Below are 18,760 nucleotides of genomic sequence, written 5' to 3'. Positions count from 1 at the left end.
CCAACGTGTCCAATGATACTTCGTAATCATTGAAAGGCCATGGAGGTTGAGGGAGGGAACATAGAGGTACATAGACAGGCCAGAGGGATGGGCCAAAAGGAATATCATGATGTCCGATAAAGAGAACTCTGAAGTCCTGCCCTTGAGGTGCACTAACCCCATACAATGACAGAGGGCAGGGGCGGTGTGGCTGGGTGGCAGCTTTGCAGGAAAGGCTCTGCTGGTCCTTCAGTTTCATTAGGCAAAACAGGAGCCCGGGGCAAAGAAGGCCAACAGCATCCTTTGCTTCTCTTTCCATTCCCTGAAATCTCGAGTGCTTCTCTTTTATTCTACTAATACCCTCCCAAAAGAACAGCCCACCTGTGCTGGTTTGAGGTGAAACTGAACCCATTTTCTGTTCAGTAATTTGACTTTGCAGCCAAGCCTCCTCGAACTAACTGAACTCTCTGAAATTTAATGCATATTGTGCATAAGTTGTTGGCTCTCAGAGTGACAAAACCTGATTATCTATAATTGATGCCAAGGCATGGTATGCAGAGAGGCTCTTGCTTAGACTTTTTGCTATAGCAACCAAGGGCAGCTCACTTTGTTATATGCCCTGTTGGAGGGTAGGAAGCAGTAAATTGTAGAGGGGTCACACCTTTGGATAGGAGCGGAAATGAGAAGTGACCCCAAACTGACTAACTTATCTAAACTGACAAGTCCTTTCTCTCTCTCCCTCCTCTCCTTGGAAAGAGAGGTGAGGGAGAGCATCTGTCGTTTGTTGCAGTGGCCAGGACGGCCCAAACCACGACAAGGGTGAAGGAACTGCACTGTTGGACTGAAGGCAGTCCTTGCTCCTGCACACAGAATTCCAGCCACAAGTAGCTCTGTGCTCATTTAATATTTGGTTGGCTGCCTCGAGGAATTGCCCCTGACACACCCTTGGCTGGGCTCAAACAGCATTTTGTCTGGGAAGCTCTCCTAATGAACAGCCTCATCCCAACTTCATTGCGTGGTCTGTAAACGGAGAGGCAAGCCCTGCAGTCAAAGTGGAAGGTTTGTGGGTGATGGTGGTGACTGAAATGACCCACAATGCATCTTTGGTGTGGCTTTCTGGATGCTCAGAACCAATGGACCTCTGAAGGAAAGTCAATCTGGAATTGGAGCTTACGGAAAACACATTTAAAACTCTTTTCTACTGAGTCGCTTGGAGCAGCAAAATTCCTGTTAGTGTTTGCCTGTGTAGAGGCTGTATGGGAAGCGCACAGCATAAAACAGACCATGCAGCTTGAGCTAAAATATGCGTTAAGGAGGAAAAGGATGTTACAAACTCAATAAGCAGGTGATTGAACCAGGGAAATGCCCTAGGAGATCCCACTGTCTTAAAGTAGCAGATCCCACTTCTCCAGCCTGTGAAGTTTACGTTAGTCATTGCAAAGTGAAAAAGGAAGCCGGTGCCATTGGAACCCTGTGGTGTGGCATGTATGATTCACAGGATCTCCTGAGAGAAATGGATGACGAGGTAAAGAATGTGAAAAAAAGACACCCGTAAATTGAAGGAGGAGGAATTTCCCAAAATAAAGACAATCATCTTAATCAAAGTTTGATAGGAAGATCTCAGGGTAAACAGACATAGACCCTGGTTACAAATTAAACATCTGGACTTAGAAGTTGGACAAGCACAAGATTTAGAAACAGAACTAAAGGTTTTAGAAACTGAGCTACAGAAAGCTGGAACAGCAGCTCAGCTTCCAGCAGAGTAACATATCATCACGAACAGAAGTCACAACCAATCTTGACCCAAGGTGGGAAAATGTCAGCTTCCAACCAAGGCAATGAAAAGGATTAATGTGAAAAGACCCGTCAGGTCAGCCTGCATAGTAAGGGAAAGCAATATTTATATATATTTATGCTGTAGATGCAGAAGGCAATAAGCATTGGATTTTGCCTCAGAATATTCAAGGAGAGTTTATCGAAGTTCATGCGTGAGCTCAGACAAAGACTCTGAGCAGCGAGTGGGGGCCTAACTTGAAGAAGGATGTATATCTCTGGTGTAGGAACTGCCTTTCTTGTGCCATGACCCATGCAGACAACCCTGGATCAAAAGCCCAACTCCAGCACCAACATATTGGAAGCCCACGGGCACAACTGCAGATCAATTTTGTGGGACCTCTGTAAGTGACAGCTTGAAACACCAAACACATCTTGGTAGTAGGAGATCCTTTTAGTATATAGACAGAAGCCCCCCCTTGCAAAACCAACATGATGGCCACCACTGTCAATCTGCTCTTTTAACTGCTCCACACCATAGAGTCTGATCTCAGCACTCACTTTATCACAATAAATATGCATGAGCACTGCAAAGCCTAAACGTAAGATGTGCTACCCTGTCTCTGGCAACCCGTGCGGCAGAGGAGAGGCAAAAGCCAGTAACGGGGTTTGGATGTTGAAGGTGGGGTCCAGCAGAAATGAGGCGTCAAGGGAGTGGATGGGGAGAGATAGGCAAAGGTGAGACAAGTTCTGATCTTGATTGTGGGACCACTACTGTGTTAGGAGCACGACTGGCCCGCAGCTGGCCCCAGCAGTTTGGGGACAAGAGGTTTATCAGAAAACCGCTCTTCCCAGCAGAGCCAAGATAGGGGCAGAGGGAAAGGGGAGTGGCAGGCCAGGGGGAGATGGCTGGCATGGTGATGATTCTGAGGGCACTTCCACAGCAGCAGCCTGGTTGGCCCTCAGGAGACATGCTGGCCAGCAGGCATGCTGAGGTCATCCAGCACATCAGAGACCCCACCCAAGAGGAATTCCGTCCTTGGGGAGGGGAGGGGGTGAGGCAGGTGGAAGAGGCCCACCTGGGTTCTGATCCTGGGGGCACCTCTGTTACAGCAACCTGACCAACCATGGCAGACAGAAGGGCAGGTGGGGCTCATGGCCACCTGGCTCAGGACGAGCCCTGACACTGGCAGAAAATCTTCTCCTTATCTCCAGGTTGAACATCCCCTCTTTCACCCAACACTTGTCTTTCATCCTCTTAATATGCAACAAATTGGAGAGCCTATCTCCGTATTTTTATGACCTCCTCCTAGGTTCTGACAGGCTGCAAGGAGGTCCCCCTAAGCCTTCTTTCTGCTCTTGACCTTCCTTGCAACCACTGGCTCAAGGGGAGCTTTGCCTTCCTAAAAACAATGACGTCAATAGGGATAAGTTTCTTCCTTGTAATGTCCTTGCTGTCACCTCCGGGCAGCTGCTTCATGGCCCCTGTCAGAGCCAGCCTCGTCCCTCTACTCACCCAGCCTCCCTGCCCCCCCCCCCAAATGCATTATCATCACTGGAGGACTTGTGGTACACAAAGAGGTGTCTAGGGCAATCAAAACCACAGTCAGTGGAGAGAGGGAAACAAGGGTGGGCTCTTTGTGTGCTGTATTATGTTAGTGTAAGATATCTACCCGTATAGACACACAGCAAAAATGGATCCTTCCAAGAGCTGGTCTGACACCTTCCATCTATCCAGAACCTGGCCCCGGGATCCCCTCGTGCCCCTGCTCCCCCCAGGCACAGACAAGCACACGCTCACACAAATGGCTCTCTCCAGCACAGAGTCAAAGAATCATTGAGGCCAGGAGCCAGTCAGCGTCCACCTTCTCTGGACTGCCCCTTCGTGCTTCATTTTAGTCAGGACCTCCTTTCTCACCCATGCCAGGCTCCTGCCAGCTTTGACAGACTTCCTATATGATGGGGTGGACTGTTCTGGAGCTGCAAGAGTCCATCCTTGACTAGCAAAGAGCTCTCTGCCCCCCTCTTCTCTGCAGGGCCCTATCCCATGGGATTCTTCTGATCAGGTCCCTCAGAAGGCCAAAGCCTGCTCTCCTTAACTCCTGCTCTTGGCCTTGTTCCCTTCTTTCAGGAGCCTCAATTCTACCTTCTCACCCCTGACTGTGACATCCCTGACAGTGGGAGATGGGAAATTTTTTTTCTACACTCTGGAGCAGGCACGGAGACCCCAGTTCTCGTTAGCGTTTGTCTGAGCCTCTTCTTATCCTCTTGGCATGCAGAGATGTCCCTGGGCAGTGCCCTGCTGCCAGGAGGGATCTGCAGGGCAGAGCTGAGCACACAGCGGGAGGGATGGGGTCAGTGAGCACTGGCAGGGAGGAGATGTTGGGACAGAGAAACAGCTCCCGGCAGGGACAGCTCCAGGCAGCCCAGACGTGGGCAGGGAGTCGGAGGGACCTGCTCCCACAAACACCTTGGGAGAGGGCACTTGGGCACCCTCCCTGCCATCCCCTGCAGTGCAGACACCCACTCTGAAGAAACGCCCTGGTCTCCTCTTCCACCCAGCACAGCCCAACCCTCTGTCCCTCTCTTGCCTCCTCACAGCAACACTCCTGGCATTTCTCCACATTTCCCCTTTCTGCTGGTTTAGGGCAGCTTATCGTTTCTAGATGGGGACTTAAAAACATTGCCTTTTTATTTTGGGTGGCAGTATTTTGCTATGTTATCGGGTCTTTTTTAATGTTTCCGTTTTGTGTCACTTTTCTAATGGCACCTTGCAAATTGCCGCGGTCAGACTCACCTTGGGACGGCGGGAGGCCTCTGTTGGACATTGTGCATAATTACACCTTGGGTTATATTATGGGCCATTTAGCAAGAGGGGGGATGTCTCTTGAGTCTTTGTATGTGCCGGTGGCATCAATAGCAACAGTTTTTGAAAGTCTGGAGTACCCTTGGAATGTTTTGGTTATTGTGCTTGGGTAATTAAATTTTGCGGGCTCTTTCTTCTTCATTGGTGGATCTGCTGTATAGGGAAGCGTCCAGCGGCAACCCCCCGGCCCCCACAGCCGACATCGTACCTGCACAGCCCCCACCTGTCCCTGTGACAGACATTGCGCCTGCACAGACCCTGCCGTCCCCTGCGACACTCAGACCCTGCCAGCCCCCATGGCAGGCATCCATCCGATCCAGACTCCGTTGGCTAAGATCCCGCCGGTTCCTATGTCAGGCACCGCACGGTATTTCTCCTGCACAGCACCCACCAGCCCCCATGACGGACATTGCACCTCTCCAGTCCCCGCTGGCTACCATGACAGGACCCGCAGCTGCAACGAGTATTACACCTACTCCGACCTTGGTGATGGATGATGCAGCTGAACTACAGACCCAGTCAGTGCCGGTATCAGTCAACCCTGTGCATAAGACAAGACGTGCAATAGGACCAGATAGCAACAGTCAGTCAGGGACATCACACAATGAAGAAACAGAGGAAACCACTCCATCATTACCCCTAAGTGAGCTGCGAGACATACGTAAGGATTACGGCCGTCAGGAAGGCGAGTAAGTGATTCCTTGGCTACTCAATTGCTGGGACACTGGAGCTGATAGTTTGGACTTAGATGGTAGAGAAGCCAAGCGGTTGGGACCATTGACTAGAAAATTGGGTATTGACAGGGTTTTTGGAAGAACACCACAATCCCTTAGCCTCTGGAGATGACTCCTGTAAAGCGTGAGGAGCAAGTATCCCTATAGGGACGCTATCCCATACCACCCATCCAAGTGGACAACTATTGAGAGAGATGTTCAGAATCTGAGGGAAATAGCTGTGCGGCAGATGATTTTTACTGATGTGGACAACGTGCAGACACCATTAGATCCAGATGCACTCAAAATTACCGGACCCACTTGGCGCATGTGGGTACGGAGAGCACCAGCGGCACATGCTCATGGATTGGTATTATTTTGCTGGAAAGAGGATGAGGCACCGACGGTGGGTCATGTGGATACTGACATGCAGCATTATGCACATAATCTTTTTCTGCCCCACAGGACAGTGTGTCAGCATTGGACAGGTCACGTGACCAGGCCGCTGTCTCAGTTGAGGAAAAACTATTTGACAAATCTGCGGTAGCATGTGGCAGTGTATTGGACAACTGGTTAGATGATGTCCCTCGGCAGGTCAACACCTCAGCCATGGAAAACTCGTCTGAAAAAGCTAGGTGGGAACTTGATGACATGTTGCAGAAACTGCGGAGTGTTTCTCTGCAGGCTGATGTCTCAGCTGTGAGAAACGCACCTGATAACTTGATAACCTGATAATCATTTCATAGAGTGCTCAACCAAATATCCCAGCTGGTAAATAGTGCGGACTCCCAACCTGTACCGACCAGCGTTTTGGCAATTGAAGAAAAACGCTTTCCTAATAAACCTGTTTGAGAGAAACAATACACACCTGTCCTGGTGTGAGGTAAAACAGAACCAATTTTGTTCAGTAACTTCGCTTCTTAGCCGGGCCTCTTCTAACTACTGAAATTAAGAGTATATTGTGCAGACAGTGTTCACTCTTTCAGAGTGATCAGACCTATGGTCACAGCGGATGCCCAGGCACGGTGTGCAGAGAGGCTCTTGCTTATACTTATTGCTATAACACCCACGGCCAACCGACTTTGTGATTTGCCCCGTTGGACGGTTGGAAGTGGAAAAGCATAGTGGGGTCCCACCTGCGGGGAGGAGTGGACAGGACAGGTGACCAACGGGGTATTCCATCCCATCTGCCTCATGATCAGTATAAAAGCTGAGGGATCAAAGGGTCAGCTCTCTTTCTTCAATGGCCAATGTCTGAGGAGGACTCTGTCTGTTCGTCTGCCTTTGATCCTGATCTTGAATCCTTATCTGGAATCCAGTTCCCATCCAGCACTGAGTCCAGTCTGGGACTGCCCCAGCGCCAGCCAGTGACGTGATCATCATCCTGGGAGCTTGATATGGTTTTGTATATATTTCATTTTTTTATTTTATTATTAATATTTCATTAACAGAGTTTAGGTCCTTCTAAACTCGTAAGTCCCTTTCTCTCTCTCCTGCCTCTCCTCGGTAGGGGAGGGCATCTGCCGTTCTGCCTGAGTGGCCAGTCCAGCCCAAACCTCAATACCTACACATTCACCCTCCATTTGGAGAGGTCCAGTTTCAATATCATTTGGAAATTGCTGATATCACTTAATGCGTAAGCAGATAAACAAAGACAAGTGGAAGAAAAAGGAAACTTTTTTTCTTTTCTTTTCTTTCATTTTTAAAATCATTTCACTTCTGAAATCTCTCAAATAAGAATTGTAAAGTGAAGAAAGTTATGCTCAGAGCCTTGGCTTGTTAGGGCATTTTGCATGTTAATGAACTGGCCTCTTGAGAAGTAAAAGGCAGCAACAAAGCTCCAAGTTTCTGAGCATGTCAGTGGGCTGCACTGAGGGCCACCCCTGAAAAGACCTTGGAGGGAATGACCAGAAAAGGGACTGTCCCTGGAGGCTGGTGAAGCAGGAAGTCAGAGGCACTGCTTACAGGTTGAAAATCAAACATGGAAGTGGTTGTGAAAGCCCTTGACCTGTCTCATCAAGCGGGATGTCCAAGCACTGACCCCCACACCCTGGGAATGGGGATCCTTTCCCACACGGGAAGCTCAGGGCTCTTCCTGGGAGCAGTGAGATGAAGGGGTGTGTGATGCCAAGGGCAAGACAGTGGTAGGACACCTCTCAGGCCCTCTGGAGGGTGGGGTGGAGGCAACAAGGCCCCGTTGATGTAAGGAACTGGAGTGCTCTCAGGGGCCTCAGTGGAAGAGACCGCAGCCATAGTGGAAAGGACAAGGATTTCAGTTCTGTTGGGGGGTCCCAGCCCCAACAAAGGGGCCATACGCCCCACAGGCTGTGGCTGTTTCTCTGCAGATGCCAAGATCAGAGAAGATGATGCCAGCATCAGAACAGATGCAGATGCCAACCCCTGCTTCCCCACCCCACTCTGCCCCCATGCTGTCCCAAGCTCTACTGATGACTCTGTCTTCACTATTTCTTCAAACACAAGGTTGTCATTTTCTGAGGTTTTCCTAATGGCTGTGAGTTCCCCATAACCTGTGCAGCTTCTTCCAAAGCCCTCCTAATGCTCCTCAGATGCCAAAGATGTCTCAGCCCATAGACTCATTTGAATCCTCTATTTAGCTTCATGTCACCACACGGAACTGCACATCTTCCTTCTGCTGCTGCCTCAAAGAAAAAACTAGATCTATTTCACTTCAGTATGACACCCTCCTGATATCCCAAATCTGGGTTTGTTACACGGTGTGCAAGCCAATAACACACAGAGCAGAGGTATTTCCAAGTTTATTCCATTAATGCGCGGAAATGGGGTGCTCAGCCCAAAACGGGAGCACAAATTAGCTTCAAAAGACTCCACTTCTATGCATTGATGTTTACATATTCAAACAATTCATATATATATTCACAGTTACTCATTGTTATTCTCTTCAAGGATTGGTTGAGATTTCTTTGATTCCCATGTAAATTAGTGCACAGACTCTGTCTTCTTCTTCCATTGTTCTCTTTTGAGTAGGTGGTATCATTTGGGTGGGTGGTCAGTGAGTCAGTGGTCGCGATCTCCCCCTGGCAGAATTACCTTTTACCACTTCTCTGATCTTGGCAGTTCCAAGAGGTTTTCTGGGTTCGCTGACCTGACCTACAGTTCATCACTCTCTTGACAGGAATCCCCTGCTTCTCAACAATGCTACATTGTCTGGTGGTAGTTCCTTAACTGAGTCATAGAAAAATCATGTCTAGTTACTCTTTTTCTATTTTCATATTATGTAAATTATTAAATAGGGTTGGGGCAGTACAGGGGACTTGAAAAGCCGCAGGTGTCCTTGGTTGCTTCAATTACAATGACATTTTATATTTCGTTTTCCTAGTTTATGTCAATTTTCCTGCAACAGAGAGAGCTGCCCTGTTATTACGGAGATGCTCCTCAGGAAGGCAGTTCTGATGCTGTGATGACACATTTACCGAAGGCCTCACTATTATCCAGCACAGTAGGGACAGCCTGTGAGGAGACATGGACAGCTTACTGCTGCTGAAGGTGAACCCATTGAATCCCTTTCTTCAATGCTTCTTTGAGCTCCTGGTTCCTCATGCTGTAGATGAGGGGGTTCACTGCTGGGGGCACCACCGAGTACAACACTGCCACCACCAGGTCCAGAGATGGGGAGGAGATGGAGGGGGGCTTCATGTAGGCAAACATGCCAGTGCTGATAACGAGGGAGACAACCATCAGGTGAGGGAGGCACGTGGAAAAGGCTTTGTGCCGTCCCTGCTCCGAGGGGACCCTCAGCACTGCCCTCAATATGTGCATGTAGGACACCACAATAAAAACAAAACATGCAAAGAAGAGACAGGCACTAACCACAATCAGCCCAACTTCCCTGAGGTACGAGTCTGAGCAAGAGAGCCTGAGGATGTGGGGGACTTCACAGAAGAACTGGTGCAGGGCATTGCCCTGGCAGAGGGGCAGTGAAAATGTATTGGCCGTGTGCAGGAGAGAATTGAGGAACCCACTGGCCCAGGCAGCTGCTGCCATGTGGACACAAGCTCTGCTGCCCAGGAGGATCCCATAGTGCAGGGGTTGGCAGATGGCAATGTAGCGGTCATAGGCCATGACGGTGAGGAGAGAATACTCAGCTGAAATAAAAATGAGAAAGAAAAAGAGCTGGACAGCACATCCTGCATAGGAGATGGCCCTGGTGTTCCAGAGGGAATTGGCCATGGCTTTGGGGAGAGTGGTGGAGATGCAGCCCAGGTCCAGAACAGAGAGGTTGAGGAGGAAGAAGTACATGGGGGTGTGGAGGCGGTGGTCGCAGGTGATGGCGGTGATGATGAGGCTGTTTCCCAGGAGGGCAGCCAGGTAGATGCCCAGGAAGAGCCCGAAGGTCAAGAGCTGCAGCTGCCGTGTGTCTGCGAATGCCAGGAGGAGGAAGTGGGTGATGGAGCTGCTGTTGGACATTTCCTGCCTCTGGGTATCTCTTATTCTTAACTGTGACTATCTGTTAAGGAGGAAAAGACAGTACTGAGTCAGAGCAGACTTCTCCCGGCAAAATGGATTGCATATGTCTTTGCAGCCCCACATTCAGACCCTCTTTTCAGGAGCACCTCTCTGCAGCTCCCTCACTTGAGCTCCGGCTTTTGCTGGCTGAGGCTGCCACTGGGAGCAGGGCAATGGGCTCCCGAGGAGTCCTCCTTGCTCTGCAGCAAGAGGGAACTAGGACAGAAGGGCTGTCTCCAATTAAATGTAATCGTGTTATATCAAAGAGCTTTTCAGTGTTGTTGTCGGCAATTTGCCCAACTGCACAGCAGAGGAGAGGGGATTTTGTTTTCTTTGTTTTGTTCTGGTTGTACCTGCCACATTTCGGAGCGGTTTGGGATGGCTGAAATCCCTGACATTTCTAATGCACTCCAGGTGAAGTCTTGTGGGTCCTGAGAGGCAAAGGGACAGTCCCTTAGTGCAGAGAGAGGAGAGCAGCTCTGCCCATCAGTCCCCTTTACCACTGCCCTGTGCTGGCAGCTTGCAGCTGGAGGAGGATCCCTCTCAGGTGTTGCGATCAAAAGAAGCAGGACACTGCGGAGAAGAGAGGAATGCAGGTTCAAAGGGGAGATATACAGGCTCATTGCCTTTTCTCATCTCTCCCCTCCCGGACTGGGACCAGGAGGGATCATTGCAGCTGCCCACGTACAGCTGCCCAGCAGCATTTCCATGGCCTGAGCACCGAGATTTCTTCTCCATGTGGATCCGAGGGAGCACAGAGATACTATGGGAGAACTGTGCCCTTCTGGAGAGCACCCTGCAGCCCCACAGGACTCCTCAGGGAAACAGTTGATGTCCTTAAGTTGCCTGGAGGAGTCCTGGGCACATTGCTCCCACAGACACGACTGCAGAGCAGGACCCAAAGGGTTGGCATCTGAACAGGAGCTGAATCTGCCACCCGCAACCCCCACCCCCCGCACTGACTCAGTTTATCCTCAGTTTATCCAACGGTGAGAATAAGGGCAGCTCAGGCAGGAGGGGACGGCAGTGAAATGCCACAACACTCCTGACAAGGGAGGAGGGACATGCTAGGCAGACGGCAATCTGGGGTTCGTCCTTTGCTGGGCTCTGGCTGCTGCAGGGTCAACGCGTGCCCGAGACCCCGTGGGCTGGAGGGCAGAGATGTGCCCCGGCTGGGAACGGAGACCAGGCAGGAGCTGCCCAGGGGAAGGTGTCTGTGCTGCAGGGACAGCACGGACGGGCCCACATCCCCCTCGCCAGTGTTTCAGGCAGCAGCTCCCTCTCACTCCCTGCCCGTGTCTCTGCTGCTGGCAGCTGTCCCCCTGTCCCCGGCTCAACTCCTGCTCAGGGCTCACAAACCCCATCCCACTGCTGTGCGCCCACCTCTGCCTGCCAACACCTCCAGGGACGGGGCACTGCCCAGGGGCATCTCTGAGTGTGTGGGGGCTAAAGACCAGTTCACAGCGAACCTGATGTGGCTGCTAACGGGAAGATGTTGCTGAGTTGGTGTGCTGCTGAAGAGGTCCTCTGAAAAATATCATGAGGTAGAGCTCACCTGTGCTGCTGCACTCTCTTGAGAGCAGAAGCACCATGCCCTGACCTAATCATCCCTACCCTACCATGCTGCGGTCACTTCTTCCACCCACAGCTTCTCCCTAAAGCGCCGTGGGAGCTCGCGAGGCAGGCGCAGAGCTGACACTGGCAGAGTCCCTGCCCCAGCACACAGCCCCTGGGGTGCAGGGACCCTGCTGGCAAGGACAGCCCTGCCCACCCCTGCCTGCACACCAATCTGCAAACCCCGGAGCCATCCCTGGGAGAAGGCAGCTGTCCGTCATTGTCCCTCTGAAGGTGCAGGAGGACATCCATGCTCTGAAGCACATCCTCCTGCTCCACACCAGACAAGCCAGGAGAGCCGTCCTGACAGCTCCTATCAGCCATGGCATGTGCCAGCTCTAGGAGACACTGCCAGGAACTCATCTGCATTGCCCCACAGCCAGAGACTTACCATGTGAAAGGCTGCGAAGGTTTGTCCCCCAGTGAGCTCTCTCCTGTCCTCCCACCCCAGACTGCCTTTACGTCTCCTCTTCTCTTCTCTTCTCTTCTCTTCTCTTCTCTTCTCTTCTCTTCTCTTCTCTTCTCTTCTCTTCTCTTCTCTTCTCTTCTCTTCTCTTCTCTTCTCTTCTCTTCTCTTCTCTTCTCTTCTCTTCTCTTCTCTTCTCTTCTCTTCTCTTCTCTTCTCTTCTCTTCTCTTCCCTCGCTGCCTGCAGGCACTGCCCTCAGTCCTGCTCCTGGGCAGAGCAGTCTCCCAGCAGCTACCCGCTTGCCAGGAGCTCCCTCCGGCCCAGCAGCCCGGCCCAGCTCGGCAGCAGAGGACCAGCCCACGGTGGCACTCTCTCTGTCCCCTCTGGGCTCCCTCAGAGATGTCCCTGGGGCTCCAGGGGAACCACCTGGGAAACAAGCTGAAGTCATCACTGATCTTTTCTCCCTCTGCTGGGCAGAGAAACTTCTTCCCTGCAGTGCCATTTCCCCTTTCGGAGACAGAGTTATGTCCAAGAATCCCCTCTTCTTGCCCCACTAGGAGACAGCACACCCAGGCAGTGAAAGGCAGGAGTCTCCTGTACCTCCTGTACCCATGCAAAGCACAGGTGACACATGAGGTGCCAGAGGTGGTCTAAGACACGTGCTCGTAACTGATGGAAATATTAAGAGGGACAGGGCAGTGTCTGGAGTCATCATTTTGAGGCTGGTGGGGCATGGTGGTGACACTCTCCCTCCTCCACCAGCTGTCTTTACCTCATCTCCTTTGGCACCCATGGCCCGTTTCTCACAGACACCCCTACAGTGCCCAACCTCATTCAGGGCAGCTGCTCCATTGGAAGGTGACCTACACCCTGTGGTGCTATGGGAGGTGCCAGGGCTCTCCTGCACAGCCGCATGCAGCCAGCAGGGACAGCACAAGACCTGCAGGATCACGACCGCCATTCAGAGCAGCCGTGTAACACACCCCAAGAGAACCTCTGGGACGTTCAGTACCTTTGTTCATGCAGCTGCAGTGAGGCAAGTCCTGTCCCATCTCCATCCAGCAGATGTCGGCACTGCTCCTCCAACAGCCTTTAGTCACCCCTTTTTGATGCAATCAAGGAATAGAGAAATGATTTTCCCAGTGTTCTTGGATCACGGGATGTCCATCGCTGAGGACATTTTCCAAAGCACCGTGTCCTTCCTGGAGATCAGCTTCCCTACACCACAGGCTCTGGAGGGCTGCAGAGACATCCCAGAGAGTAACGCCCTCTCCTGCCACGGCTGCACAGTCCAGCCCTGCGTCTCTCTGGTCATGAGGGTTTGCTCTCCTTCGGGTCACCTCATTTCATCTTTCCATTGCCATCTGCCATCCACTCCTGCATGCTCTGAAGAAAACTTTTTCCTTGCATGGGACCTTGGGCACTTGGTACTGCCTTTCTTTGTTACACATCTGAGCGTGGTTCTGGTGCTTGGCTGAGGTCCAGTGTATCTGCTCTGATTTATTAATTAGGCAGGACATGATAGGATGAGGGGGAATGGCTTCACACTGGAAGAAGGTAGATTTAGATTAGTTTTTAGGGAGAAATTTTTCACTTTGAGAGTGGTAAGGCAGTGGAACAGGTTGCCCAGAGAAGTTGTGGGAGGTCCTGCCAGCACATCCAGCAGCTCCTTCAATACCCTGGGATGAACCCCATCAGGCCCCATGGACTTGTGAACATTCAGCTGATACAGCTGTTCTCTGACAATTTCCGTCCCACAAATGGAAAGTCTTTGTTTCCACACTCGTGGTCCTCCGATTCAGGGGACCGGGCAGCCCAAGCTCTAGATGCGTGATTAACGAGTGAGGCAAAAAAAAGCATTGCACACTGCTGCTTTTTCTTCATCCCTATCAGTCAGTTGACCACCTTCAACAACTATCGGTCCAGCGTTTTCTTTAGACCTCCTCTTGCTATTAATGTACTTAAAAAAGCACTTCTTGGTTTACAGAATGCTTTAGGTTGGAAGGGGCCTTGAAGATCATCAAGTTTCAACCCCCCTGCCATAGGCAGGGACACCTCCCACTAGACCAATTTGCTCAAAGCCCCATCCAGCCTGGCCTTAAACACCTCCAGGGATTGGACCTCAACAACTTCTCTGGGCAACCTCCACCAGTGCCTTACCACCCTTAAAGTCAAAAATTTCTTCCTAATATTTAATCTAAATCCACCCACTTCCAGTTAAAAGCCATTGCCCCTCATCCTATCACTACATGCCCTAGTATAAAGTCCTTCCTCAGCTCCCCTGTAGGCACCCTTTAGGTACTGGAAGGGGCTATAAGGTCTCCCCGGAGCCTTCTCTTCTCCAGGCTGAACAACCCCAACTCTCTTAGCCTGTCCTCATAGGAGAGCTGCTCCAGACCGTTGATCATCTTCAGGGCCTCCTCTGAACCTGCCCTAACACATCCATGTTCTTCTTATGTTGAGGGTATCAGAGCTGGATGCAATATTCCAGGCGTGGTCTCAAGAAGGCAGAGTAGAGGGACAGAATCACCTCCCTTGACCTGCTGGCCATGCTGCTTTTTATGGACACCAGGATCTGGTTGGCCTTCTGGGCTGCAGTCTCACATTGCTGGCTCATGTTGAGCTTCTCGTCAATCAGCACACCCAGGTCCTTCTCCTCAGGGCTGCTCTCCAGCCATTCCCCGCCGAGCCTGTATTTGTGCTTGGGATTGCCCCAACCCAGATGTAGGACCTTGCACCCGGCCTCGTGGAACTGCATGAGGTTGGCTTGGGCCCACCTCTCCAGGCTGTCCAGGTCCCTCTGGATGGCAGCCCTCCCCTCCAGCGTGTCAACCTCGCCAAACAGCTTGGTTTCATCAGCAAACTTGCTGAGGGTGCACTCAACCCCACTCTCCATGTTGCTGACAAAGATGTTGTACAGCACCTGAGGAACACCACTCATCACTGCTCTCCACTTGGACACGGAGCAATTGACCACAACACTTTGAGTGCGACCGTCCAGCCAGTTCTTTATCTACTGAGTGGTCCATCTGTCGAATCCATGTGTCTCCAATTTAGAGACCAGGATATTGTGCGAGACAATGACAAACGCTTTGCACAAGTCCAGGTAGATGACATCAGTTGCTCTTCCCTTGTCCACTGCCGCTGTAACACTTTCGTAGAAAGCCACAAAATTTGTCAGGCATGACTTGCCCTTGGTGAAGCCATGTTGGATGCTACCAATCACCTCCTTATTTTCCATCTGCCTCAGCAGAGTTTCCAGGAGGATCTGCTCCATGATCGGGACAGGCACAGGGGTGAGACTGACTGGCCTGTAGTTCCCTGGGTTTTCATTGTTTTCCTTTTTGAAAATAGGGGTTATTTTTCCCAATTTTTCCAGTCAGCAGGAACCTCACCAGAGTGCCATGACTTCTCAAATATGAGGGACAGTGGCTTCGCAACTTCATCTGCCAGTTCCCTCAGGACCCGCGGATGTGTCTCATCAGGTCCCGTGGACTTGTGCACCTTCAGGTTCCTCAGGTGGTTTATACATGATCTTCACCTACAGTAGGCGGTTCTTCATTTTCCAGCTCCTTGCCTTTGCCTTATGCATCATGGGTAGTGTGGCTGCAGTCTTTGCCAGTGAAGACTGAGGCAAAAAAGTCATTGAGGACCTCAGCTTTGTCTCTGTCCCGGGTGACCAGTTCTTGCATTTCCTTCCGGAGAGGGCCCACATCTTCCCTAGTCTTTCTTTTCTCACCGACATACTTAAAGAAAGATTTTTGTTTGTCTTGATGCCCCTGGCCAGATTTAGTTCTATCTGGGCTTTAGCTTGCCTAACCCGATCCGGGGCTGCTTGAACAATTTCTCTGTATTCCTCCCAGGCTTCCTGCCCCTGTTTCCACTCCCTATAGGCCTCCTTTTCACTCGTGAGCATGTCCAGGAGCTCCTTGTTCATCCACGCAGGCCTCCTGGCTTTTCTGCCTGCCTTCTTCTTTGTAGGGATGCATGACTCCTGAGCTTGGAGAAGGTGAGCCTTGAATATTAACTGGCTTACTTGGGCCCTTCTTTCCTCCAGCGCTTCATCCCATGGCACTATACCAAGCAGATTCTTCAAGAAGCCACAGTCAGCTCTGCTAAAGCCCAGGGTGGTCAGCTTGCTGCGCACCTTCCTCGCTGCCTTGAGGATCTCAAACTCGACCATTTCATGGTCATGGCAGCCCAGACTGCCCTTGAGCTTAACACTGCCTACCAGCCCCTCCTTGTTGGTAAGGACAAGGTCCAGCAGAGCTCCTCTCCTCGTTGGCTCCTCTACCACTGGGAGAAAAAAGTCGTCGTCAATACAATCCAAGAACCTCCTGGACTGCCTATGCCCTGCTGTGTTACCCTTCCAACAGATGTCATCAAACTTGCTGAGGGTACACTCTGTGCCCTCATCCAGGACGTTGATTAACATGTTGAACAAGACGGGCCAGTACTGACCCCTGGGGAGCACTGCTACTACAGGCCTCCAACTAGACTCTGCGCCGAACACTATGCTATCAGCCTCATTCCCCACAGTATTCTTGTGTCCAGTTAGGACATTATGGTCTGATTGGGTGGATAAGTAGATGGCTAATAACTGAGATGAGTAGTTGGGCTTGAAGGAACTTGGTGAACGCATAGCGTTCTGCCCAGAGGGATGTATCTAGTCGGGTTCCACCATGTTTCAAGGGCTTTTAATTACCCAAAGGAGATGAGAAAATGCTTTTTTCATAACATTTTATCAACTTTATCAACGATCTAGACAAGGGGGTGGAGTGCCCCCTCAGTAAGTTTGCAGATGACACCAATTAAGGTGGGAGTGTTGATCTGCCTGAGTGTCAGAAGGCTCTGCAGAGGGATCTGCACAAGCTGGATCCATGGGCCGAGGCAAATGGTGTGGGGTTTAACAAGGCCAAGAGCCGGGTCCTGCCCTTGGGTCACAACAACCTCATGCAGCGCTACATGCTTGGGGCAGAGTGGCTGGAAAGATGCCCAGCAGAAAAGGACCTGGGGGTGTTTGTGGCTGAATATGAGCTGGCAGTGTGCTCAGGTGGCCATGAAGGCCCACAGCATCCGGGCTTGTACCAGTAAGAGTGTGGTGAGCAGGACTAGGAAAGTGATCGTCCCCCTGTACTCTGCACTGGTGAGGCCCCACCTCGAGTACTGTGTTCAGTTTTGGGCCCCTCATGACAAGAAGGACATTGAGGTGTTGGAGCGTGTCCAGAGAAAGGCAATGAAGCTGGTGAGGGGTCTGGAGGACAAGTCTTGTGAGGAGCGGCTGAGGGAACTGGGGTTGTTTAGCCTGGAGAAGAGGAGGCTGAGGGGAGACTTTCTCGCTCTCTACGGTTCCCTGAAAGGACGTTGTAGCGAGGTGGGGGTTGGTCTCTTCTCCCAAGTAATGAGAGAGAGGACTTGAGGGAAATGGCCTCAAGTTTCTCCAGGGGAGATTTACATTGCGTATTAGGAAAAATTTCGTCAGCTAAAGGGCTTTCGAGCACTGGAACAGGCGGCCCAGGGAAGTGGTTGAGTCACCATCCCTGGAGGTATTTAACGGATGTGTAGACGTGGCACATAGGGACATGGTTTAGTGGTGGACTTGGCAGTGTTAGGTTTACAGTTGGACTCTATGATCCTAAAGGTCTTTTGCAATTCTCAATGATTCTGTGATTCTTTTGGGACTCTGGATTTTGTTTTGTCCTTGCCCCTTTTTGGGAGGGCAGGAGGTGTCACAGAATTTTCCTACACTCAGCCTCGCTCACCCTCACACCCCACGGCCCCCAGGAAGAGCCCTGAGCCACCAGTGAGGGGCAGGACCTGCCTTCCCAGGGCCTGGGGGTCAGGGGTTGGCCTTTCTGCTGCATCAAACCAACCAAGGGGTTCCTCAGCATTACAGCCACCTGCACAGTGCCTTTGCCTACCTGCAGCCACAGCCTCCAGTTATCTCCTCTAACGAGCCCATGGGGAGGCTTTGGCAGTAACGACCCTCAGTGGGGCCAATCAAGGCTTCAAGGTACTTTGCTTCTGACTTGGACTTCTGGAGCACTTTGTTCAATCTTCTCTCAGTGCCTGAGGCTCATGGACTCAGCACCAAATACACCGTGGGGCTCATTAAAAGACAAAAAGCCCTAACAAGGTGTTCATCGTTCTTGTAATTTTCTTCAAATCTTCAAGACTTGTACAGCCAATTAGAGAGGTTTCAGAGTGTAGTTAAGGAGGAGATTTCAAAGTGCACCTAAGAAAAATGTCTTTTTCATTTTAAAGGATATACTATATTACTCCTGATTATCACTTATGATTAGGATAGAAGAATTCTCTGATTGTTCTGGATACAGGGTGTCCCTTCAGGGGGTCTGGACAGGGAGGAGAAGCAGTCCCTGGAGGTCTGACACTGTAGGACAGCTTTGCTCCTCACCTCCCCGCCCTCCCCATTTCTGACATTGGCCACCTGGGACTGACACCCCTGGTCCTTGCATCAGACTTCTCCACTGAAGTCTGCAGCTGGATGTCACAGCTCCATTGCCCCATCTCCCACCTGCGCTCCTCAGAGCCCTGGCTGCACCCAGGCGCAGGAGAACTTTTCCTGTTTGTAAGACAAGAAAAGTAAAGCATAATCAGATTTCCTAAACAATAACACACAGTCCACAATCACACGCTCAGGACAAGCTACCTCTAATGAGGCTGCCTTTCTACAAGGGAGTTCTTATGAGAAAGAGTTTAGGAAGGTAGATAGTCAAGACAGATATAAACACAATTAAGGAGTTGGCTGAGGAGACAATTAGATTGTTGAAAGACAGGCAAGCTTTGAACTCCTTGAAAGTCACAGCAGCAGCACAGGTGAGAGGTATCTGAGTGAAGAAAGAGTAAGGGGAGGAGAAAACTGGCGAAGAATGGAAAGGGCCTTTGCCCAGAGAGTCTGCATC

At 51.1% G+C, this 18,760-nt stretch overlaps 2 protein-coding genes across 2 annotated transcripts in view; one reads left to right on the top strand and one right to left on the bottom strand.

Annotated features, from left to right (window-relative positions):
* Positions 1-18,760, top strand: part of LOC309684386 (olfactory receptor 14C36-like) — a gene marked incomplete at both ends in the record, with an annotated part of 283,296 nt that overhangs the window by 224,104 nt on the left and 40,432 nt on the right. The gene's annotated exons all lie outside the window — the stretch shown is intronic.
* On the bottom strand, positions 8,842-9,777 carry LOC309684401 (olfactory receptor 14A16-like; the record flags this gene model as incomplete). The annotated part of the gene is made up of 1 exon (XM_082500324.1): positions 8,842-9,777. The coding sequence occupies one exon, from the start codon at positions 9,775-9,777 to the stop codon at positions 8,842-8,844; it is 936 nt and encodes a 311-aa protein (XP_082356450.1).

This window comes from Vanellus vanellus (assembly GCF_965231255.1).
Source record: "Vanellus vanellus genome assembly, contig: HAP1_SCAFFOLD_70, whole genome shotgun sequence".
NCBI classification, from domain to species: Eukaryota; Metazoa; Chordata; class Aves; order Charadriiformes; family Charadriidae; genus Vanellus; species Vanellus vanellus.
The sequence above is the reverse complement of the archived record's forward strand: the minus strand, read 5'-3'. Positions and strand labels throughout refer to the sequence as shown.